The 8,709-nt window shown below is 69.7% G+C and overlaps 1 protein-coding gene across 1 annotated transcript in view; it reads right to left on the bottom strand.

Annotated features, from left to right (window-relative positions):
* Positions 1–803: 803 nt before the first annotated feature.
* Positions 804–8,709, bottom strand: part of PRDM16 (PR/SET domain 16) — a 226,297-nt gene continuing 218,391 nt past the window's right edge. The window contains exons 14-18 of the mRNA XM_036460884.2: positions 6,812–6,981; positions 6,012–6,186; positions 3,424–3,657; positions 2,428–2,605; positions 804–1,339 (exon numbers count right to left, since the gene is read on the bottom strand). Of these exons, the coding sequence (XP_036316777.1) occupies positions 1,205–1,339; positions 2,428–2,605; positions 3,424–3,657; positions 6,012–6,186; positions 6,812–6,981 (892 nt within the window). The 3' untranslated portion in view covers positions 804–1,204. The remainder of the gene's footprint in view (positions 1,340–2,427; positions 2,606–3,423; positions 3,658–6,011; positions 6,187–6,811; positions 6,982–8,709) is intronic.

Genomic DNA, 8,709 nt, shown 5'->3' with positions numbered 1-8,709 from the left:
AGGAGGCTGGTCCCGGAGGGAGGGGGGCGCGGCCCGGCGGGCGGGGTGGTCTCTGCGGCAGGTCCTGGTCCCGGCTGGCCGTCCCTCGGCTCCGGAGCCGGCCCGCCTGCCGGGACCGCGTGGAGGGCGGGGCGGAGCGGCAGTGCGTCCTGGGTCCCGGCCTCAGGCGCCAGTGGAGCGTGGCGGCCGGCATAGGGGCGAGGAGTGTACCCCCTGCCGCTGGGGTGTGCCCGCCTCCTGCCTGTGCCCGTCTGACGGGCGGGTGAGGGGACGGCAGACCAGACGTGGCCAGCGGGCCTGCCTTCTGGAGAGCAGCGGAGGGGACAGGCCGGGGGAGGGACGTAAGCTGCCCGGCCCACCTCTCTGACCGTCCCCCAGAATCGGGGAGGGGGGTCCAGGGAGGAGCCGCCTGCAGGCCACGGGCACGGATCCCATGTCACACCATGACAGGCACGTGTCCCAGTCTCAGCCTCGGGCCGGCCTGAGACCCGTCTCCGAATCCTTGGTGCAGTCTGAACGGGCTCGAGGCAGGGCCCGGGGCCCGGCCGCCCGGGGTCACCGAACGGCCATGGCTTTACAAAGAGGGTGGAGGACAGGAAACCTCCCCGCCAGCTACAGTCCCAGGGCCACTGCAGCCACAGCAGCCACGGCAGCCACGGCAGCCACGGCAGCCACAGCAGCCACGCAAGGCCACGCACAGCCACGCGCAGCGGGCCGGGAGGGCGTGGCTTTGCAGGGAAGCTCGGGTTCGAAGCGATGCAAAATTATGTTTACAAAACAAGTTGCAGGTCCTTTTCCATCTCTTTTTAAAAAATACTGTCTGTTTTTAAAACCACATGCTTAAATAGGCTCTGTCGTCAGTAAGGTCACCAAAGGGCGGTTCTGGTCATTATTTTCATATAAAAACCGTGTGGGCCGCTCCCTCCGAGGGGCACCCGGGTCTGCCCCACTTCGGGGCCGAGGCGGCCCGGGCTGCAGTGCGGGAGGAGGTCCCGGTGGTGCCCGCCGGGCTGTTCTCGGTTCTCAGAGACGTGGCCGCCGGCCTCAGGGACTGGGTGTCGGGGTTCTCACTGGAAAAGGCGGGTGAAGCCGGGAGCGGACGCGAGGAGCGGCCGGGTGCAGGCGGGAGGGTCTCCCCGGCTCCTGGGGCCCTCGCTGGGACATGGGGCCGAGGTCACCTCGGGAGGCCCTGCCCCCCGGGCGGTCAGAGGTGGTTGATGGGGTTGAAGGCTCCGGCCTCGGGCGTGGGTCCCGCCATGTTCAGCCAGGCATCCAGGGGGCTCTGGGCGGCGGCGCGGAGAGGAGGGTCCTCGGAGAGTGACAGCATCATTGCGTACGCCTGGGGGGGATGGACACAGGCCCGCAGTGAGCCGGGGACCCAGGCCACTCCGTCCTCGCCCCTCCCCCCTCCCCCGGCTCGGCCCACTCAGACCCACACGGGCGGAGGGAGGGCCCATGGAGGCCAGACCCGTCTCCCCCAACCAGGCCTGAAGGAGGGAGTCGGGAGGGCCCTGGCAGAGGGGTTCCTCGGCCTCTCGGGGTGTCCCCTCTGCAGTCCCCACAGCCGCCCCTTTTCTCTGCCTGATGACCCGCAAACCCGTGTGCGAGCGGGCATGTGGGCCCTGGGGGTGCCGGTGGTCGTTGCTAAGAGCCTGTCCGCTAAGTCTCTCCCTGGACACCCAGTCCCAGGGCACCTTCTGCTGTGAGCTGTGAGTGTGAGGTGACAGCACCCGCGGGGCGGGGCGGGCTGGACAGAGTTAGTAACAGACGCAGACAGACACACAGACGGCTGGGCTGCGGCTCTGAGGCTCGGGCTGCCGCGCTGCTGAGACCTGCGGGCTCCAGGCGGAGGGACCTGGGAGGTGGTTCTGTGGCGGCTACACTGGGGCCGAGGCCGGTCAAGCCTGGTCCTCCCTGACCCGCCACGGCTCCCGTGCGGACCAGCGCCCCCTGCGGGCAGCTTAGCCTCTGGCCGTGGCCCTCTGGCCGGTCACAGAGGGCGGGGGCGGGCGGCCTCTCCCGGACACCTGCTGGCGGGCGAGAGGACAGTGACCTCGGCGCCCGAGTGACCTGGTCCAGGGAGAGACAGGTCCTTCTGCTCTCAGCCCTCCCGCCCCACGGCTGCCCTGCTGCGGGGACGTGGCGGTCCCTGGGCGTGTCTTTAGCCGTGGCCATGGGCACGGGCGGGCAGTGGGTCCTGGGCCCTGGGCAGGCCCGGGCGGCCACAGAGAGGGGGCTGCCCTGCCTGGCCTGGGGGCGGGAGGGTAGTGGGCCCTGGGCAGGCCCGGGCGGCCACGGAGAGGGGGCTGCCCTTCCTGACCATGGGCACGGGCCGACAGTGGGTCCTGGGCCCTGGGCAGGCCCGGGCGGCCACGGAGAGGGGGTGCCCTGCCTGGCCTGGGGGCGGGCGGGGCTCCGCGTACGTACCTGGCTCTTAGCCTGCCTGTACAGGGTCTGCTTTAGAGCCTCAGAGTCTAGGGTGGAGTTAAGCACATCCTTAACTTCCAGCGCCTCCTCGGCCGCTCTGCGCAGGTCCAGCCCCTTCCCAAAAGTCGGCATCGGCTCCAAAGCCAAGAGGCCGCCCGCCGGTGGCTGCTCGGCGCACCTGCACCAACCGAGAGGCGCGTGAGCCACGGCCTCGCCCCGCGCCGCCGCGTGCCAGCCACGTGCACAAGACGGACACACGGACACACGGACACCGGGACACCTGCAGCCACACGGATGCGGGAAGAGCACGGACAGAGGACACGGAGCGGGTGAGTACACGCACACGTGCTGCAGGGAGCAGGCGGGGCCTCCGGGTTTCCAGGGACCAGGACGGGAGGGAGGGGCAGGACCCCGGCCCCAGGACGGTGGGGGGGTGTTGGCTGTCTGTGGAGCGACTCCTCAGAGACTCCTGAAAGCTGGCACTGCCCCGAGGCCGGGGGGGGCAGCACTGGGATGCAGGGAAGGGGCTCTGGGTGGCACAACTTCCGGAATGACGGGGCTCAGTCCCGGGCCACAGCGCCCCCGGAGGCTGGACGGCACCCCAGTGACAGCTACCATGTGGCCCTGCTGCTGGGCACGCTCTCCGTGCTGCCCCCGGCCTCTGGGTGTGCATGCACATGTGTGTTAACAGATGCACACACACGCTAGTGCATGCACAGGTGCATATATGCATGTATCCCCAGCACACACATTTGAACGTGTATGCACGTGTGTGTGCATGTTTGCATGTGGTGTGTGTGTGAGGGGCGGGGCTGCTTCCCTGGCCCCCGTGCAGAAGCCCCCGTGGCAGAGGTCTGCAGGGAGGAGGGGCAGAGGGAGGGGCGGGCTCTGAGGTTTGGGAGTGAGTCGCCCTCGTGACGCTCAGGGCCTCCCTGCCGGCCCGGCCCTCAGCAGCTCCGGCTCCCAGGGGCCCCGCCGTGCCCGGCTGGCACCCACCTGCGGGTGTGGTCGAAGCCCGCGGCCAGCGAGGCGGGCGGCTCCTCGTCCTCGTCCTCGTAGGCGCCCTGGGGCTCGGGCGTGGGGGACACGTTGTCGTCCTGGGACTTGCCGGCCAGGCTGTCGTCGTCCTCCTCCTCCAGCTCCTCCTCCTCCTCCTCCTCGCCGTCCTCCGGCTTCCCGCCGGCCAGGCCGGGGCACGGCGCCGAGCCGTCCAGCTCCGGGGCCTCTGGCCTGGAAGGACATGGAGGGATTGACCACCGACCCCGAAGGCCGCAATTCAGCTCCGGTCAGCGCTCCCCACTGCACCCCGACCTCGAGCCTCCTCCCCCCCCCCCCCCGAGAGCTCGCCCTGTGGCCACAGGACACCTGAGCCTGGTCCTGGCTATCCCCGCCAGGTCCTGGGCTGTCCCCCCTGGCTGTCCCTGCCGCGGTCCGGACTGTCCCCCCTGGCTGTCCCTGCCGCGGTCCGGACTGTCCCCCCTGGCTGTCCCTGCCGCGGTCCGGACTGTCCCCCTGGCTGTCCCTGCCGCGGTCCGGACTGTCCCCCCTGGCTGTCCCTGCCGCGGTCCGGACTGTCCCCCCTGGCTGTCCCTGCCGCGGTCTGGACTGTCCCCCCGGCTGTCCCTGCTGCAGTCTGGACTGTCCCCCCGGCTGTCCCGGCCGCGGTCCTGCTGACCCTGTGCGGTCCGGGCTGTCCCCCCTGCGGTCCTGCTGTGCCCCCGCCCTGTCCCCGCCAGGTCCTGGGCTGACCCGACCGCGGTCCGCCCTGTCCCCCCGCGGTTTGGGCTGTGCCCCCCGCGGTCCTGCTGTGCCCCCCGCGGTCCTGCTGTCCCCGCCGCGGCCCCAGCCCGGTCTGTGGTGAGCGACTCCAGGAGAGAAGGGTGTGCTGAGCGCGTGGCCGGACACCGTGTGCGTGTCGGGGTGCGTGGCCAGCCTGGCGCTGGGCCAGGGTCGGCGGGCACAGGAGACGTCGGGAGGCTGGCGGCCCAGCCCGGCCCCGAGGACAAGGACGTGGACGGCCTGGCCAGAGGCCCCTCTGCGGACAGTGCTGGGTCCTGGGGTTCAGTGGGGGGTGCTGGGTCCTGGGGTTCAGAGGATGGTGTTGGATCTTGGGGTTCAGTGGGGGGTGCTGGGTTTTGGGGTTCAATGGGTGGTGCTGGGTTTTGGGGTTCAGAGGACGGTGTTGGGCTTTGGGGTTCAGTGGACGGTGCTGGGTTTTGGGGTTCAGTGGGTGGTGCTGGGTCCTGGGGTTCAGTGGACGGTGTTGGATCTTGGGGTTCAGAGGATGGTGCTGGGTTTTGGGGTTCAGAGGACGGTGTTGGATCTTGGGGTTCAGTGGACGGTGTTGGATCTTGGGGTTCAGAGGATGGTGCTGGGTTTTGGGGTTCAGTGGATGGTGCTGGGTCCTGGGGTTCAGTGGACGGTGTTGGGTTTTGGGGTTCAGTGGGTGGTGCTGGGTTTTGGGGTTCAGTCAGCGGCAGACCCGCTGGGACAGGTTTGCCTGGGAGACTAGTCCCTGACGTGCTGGCCCCGGGCCGTCCAGCCAGGCAGAGCTCCCCACAGTGGGTCCCGGGACCACAGGCTACGGGCAGGGGGTCAGCGGGAGTCCTGCCCCCTTCAGGCCGAACCCTGGACCTCATGCTCCCGCCAGGCTGCGTTCCCGGCTCCTGCGGCCGGGCCGAGAGGCGGGACCCCGGTGGGTGCGGGGCGAGGACCGTCCGCTCACACCGCCCACGGTCTGCCAGGCGCCTGCCCGAGGCCCCGGTCCCCGCCTCCGCAGTGACGTGGGCGCCTCGGGCCGGGCTGGCTCCCTGCACGGGCGGAGCGAGGGCCTGGCAGTGGCCGCTCTCCCCGGCTCCGGGACTCGGGCAGCTCCTCCGACAGCCTCCTCACGCCCCTGCCCTGGCAGCAGGGAAGCCCTGGCGGACGCACGTGCTAGGGTCAGGGGGCAGGAGGGCGCCTGGGAATGCCGACAGGGACCCTCTCCTGGACGGCCCGCACCCCTGGGGGTGGGTGGGGGCCCTGGGCCCACCGTGGCCACCGTGTGGGCTGGAGCCGGGCGCCCCAGTCCTCTGGGAGCTGGGGGGCCGCACCCCGAGGCCTCCGGGAGTCGGCAGTGTCTCTGGGCCGCGGACGCCGGGACTGGCACCGGCCGGCCCCCAAGGAGAGCACTTCCTGGGCCGGAGCCCTGGGGGCAGGGCGGCCGTGCCGAGTCCCCTCCTGCTCGAACCCGAAGCCCTCGTTTTTCTGCTGCTGCTGGCACGTGTCTCTCCGTGTGCGTGCTCACGTGTGTGCGTGTGCACGTGTGCGTGCGCGTGTGCCTGTGCATGTGTGTGCGTGTGTGTGCGCGTGTCTGTGTTTAAAGGGGCAGCGCTCTTGTTTGGAACCTCCAGTCCTGGGACTGAGCAGTGTCTGGGGTCCCGGGCTGGGAGGACCTCGCCGGCGCCCTCCGTGCTGACAGCTGGGTGCACACGTGTGACCGTCACGGCCGCACCGTGTCAGGTGGAGAAACCGAGGCAGAGCCGGACGGAGTGGGATCGCTGCAGGCCGGGCAGGTGCTGGGGGTGCCCGTGGGGGCTCCTTACCGCGTGTCCGTGCGCGCGGCCGCTTGGTGCACCTCGCTGTTGGCGATGAAGTTCCGGATCTCGGAGAAGTAGGCGTCTTCCTTCTCGTCTAAAAGTGCGTGGGTGTCCGACTCGGAGGTGGGGGAGGAGGCGCTGGTCCCCAGGTGGTTCGTGAGGACCCCGGAGTGCTGGCTCACTGCGTGGAGGGGGCCCTCAGCTGGCCGCTCCCCCCCCCGCCGCCCCCTCCCCATCCATCGCCCCAGCACTCAAGTTCTACCTACACCCCTCCCCAACCTTGTTCCCGAACCGCCTCCCGGGGCTGCCCGCGGGCGCGCACCTGGGTCTGCTCACCTGGGGTCTGACCCCCTGAGGCCTGTCCCCCCTGGGATGTGCTCCCCGGGATATGCTCCCCTGGGAGTGTTCCCCAGGATGTGCCTGCCCCGGGATGTGCTCCCCTGGGTGTGCTCCCCCCGGGCGTGCCCCCGGCGTGCTCCCCTGGGATGTGCTCCCCGGGTCCCCTGTGCTCCCCGGGGTGTGCTGCCCCGTGTGTGCTCCCCGTGCGTGCTCCCCCTGGCGTGCCCCGGCCTCTCACCTGGGGCGTGCTCCCCTGTGCTCCCCGGGCGTGCTCCCCCGGCCTCTCACCTGGGGCGTGCTCCCCTGTGCTCCCTGGGCATGCTCCCCGGGCGTGCTCCCCCGGCCTCTCACCTGGGGCGTGCTCCCCTGTGCTCCCTGGGCGTGCTCCCCGGGCGTGCTCCCCCGGCCTCTCACCTGGGGCGTGCTCCCCGGGCGTGCTCCCCGGGCGTGCTCCCCCGGCCTCTCACCTGGGGCGTGCTCGTGCTCGTGCTTCTTGAGGTGCCGGTCCAGGTTGGTCTGCTGCCCGAAGCAGCGGCTGCACAGGTGGCAGCGGAAGGGCTTCTCCTTGTTGTGGATGTTGCGGACGTGCCGCTGCAGGTTGGAGGAGATGCTGAAGGACCGGTCACAGTACTTGCACCTGCGGGCACACAGCTTGGTGAGGCCGCGCCCTGGGCCTGCGGGCGGCGGGCCGTGGGGGGGTGCCCTCGCTGCAGGAGGGGGTCCGGGGGGCGTGCCCCTGGGCGTGCAGCACCCAGACCGCCCAGCGTCTCCGTCCTCCAGGTGGTGGGTCACCACAGGGCGACGTGCTCCCAGCAGCCTCAAGGGGGCAGCACCTCACCATGGAAAGATGCTGGGCTGGTCCAGGGAAGGAGGGGTCAGTAGACAGCTTCCCACAACTGTGCTCCCCGCAATTTTCCTCCCCACAGAGACCCCCGCCTAGCGCGGGGCGAGGAGAGCTGGTCCCACTGGGTCCTGGGCTTGCTGGTCCATCGACTGGGGGGTGGGGGCCCCCAGCCTGTGGCTGACAGGCCGCTTCCCCCGCAGGGACCACATGACCTCACTGTCCTCTTTAATGGGGGGCAGCCCACCTGCTCAGCTCATCTGTGCGCCCCCTGTGGACCCCTTGCAGCCCGCGCGGGGCAGAGGCTCCCGCCGCGCCCCCCCCCCCCCCCGAGTATTCTCTGACGTCCCTCTTATCCGAACAAGCGCGGCTGAGAGGAAATGGCCACGACGCACCATCTGAGACCCAGTGATGTGACGCGCCCCTGGGGGAGGGGCCCTCGGGCAGGGCCGGCCTCACGCCCCCCTCACGTCCCCACACAGAGGGCGACACAGAGCTAGCGGAGAAGGAAGACACCCAGCCAGAAACGGGAGGGAGCCAGAGCCCCAGAGGGGTGACCGAGAAGTGACCCACGCTGCCCCCTCCTGGTGGCGGAAGTCCAAGCAAGGCCGGTGACTGACAGGTGCTCTCACTGGCACTGTCCGGCTAAAGCCGCACGTGTGTGTGAGCGTGCATGTGTGCTCACAGTGCAGGTGTCAGTGTGTACAGAGGTGCCCATGCACAATTTGGTACATGTGGGTGTGCAGGCATGTGCACACACAGTCCATGTTCACGCACATGTGTGTGTGTGTGTGTGTGTAGTGTGGGTGCACGCAGACGTGTGCTGAGCGTGCAGGTGTGTGCACATAGTGCAGGTGTCAGTGTGTACAGAGGTGCCCATGCACAATTTGGTACATGTGGGTGTGCAGGCATGTGCACACACAGTCCATGTTCACGCACGTGTGTGTATGTGTAGTGTGGGTGCACACACACGTGTGGTGCACGTGCAGACCGGCACAAACAAGCGCTGTGGTGTTTGGAACTCCTCCAGGGACCCTGTCAGCCCCCCTCTGTCGATGGTGACGGGCTCCCCCTGGAGCCTGCTCCTCAGCGGCTGCTCAAGTGCAAGGCCAAGCCGGGCCCCAGCCCAGGCCTGGGCGTCCACCGCTGCCCACCCAGCGGGCGTGCGGGGTGCGCTGTGCCGCCTCGGTCTGTACCACGCTCACCGCATGGCACCCTTGCTGCCAACAAGTCCCCGGAGGGCAGCGCGTGGCCCGGAGAAGCGGGTCCGATGCGGACAGGGCTGCGGGCGCTGGTTCCCAGGGGTCAGGACTTCCTGTGGGGCCTGGGGGGCGGGTGGCCACGCCTTCCATGGGCCACAGAGTCCCGAGTGGCCTCCGGTTCTCATCTCAGTAAACGGCCCAGACAAGCAAGCCTGTTTAAAATGGAGGGAGAGCCGCCAGGGCTCCGGGCAGCCGGGCCTGCGGGCAGCTGGGATTTGCTTATAAATAAGCTGACAAGGGCTGAAACTGGTTTGGCTCGGTG

The sequence above is a fragment of the Pipistrellus kuhlii genome, unplaced genomic scaffold, assembly GCF_014108245.1.
Source record: "Pipistrellus kuhlii isolate mPipKuh1 unplaced genomic scaffold, mPipKuh1.p scaffold_m20_p_34, whole genome shotgun sequence".
Classification (NCBI taxonomy): Eukaryota; Metazoa; Chordata; class Mammalia; order Chiroptera; family Vespertilionidae; genus Pipistrellus; species Pipistrellus kuhlii.
This window is presented reverse-complemented; position numbering and strand designations above follow the sequence as displayed.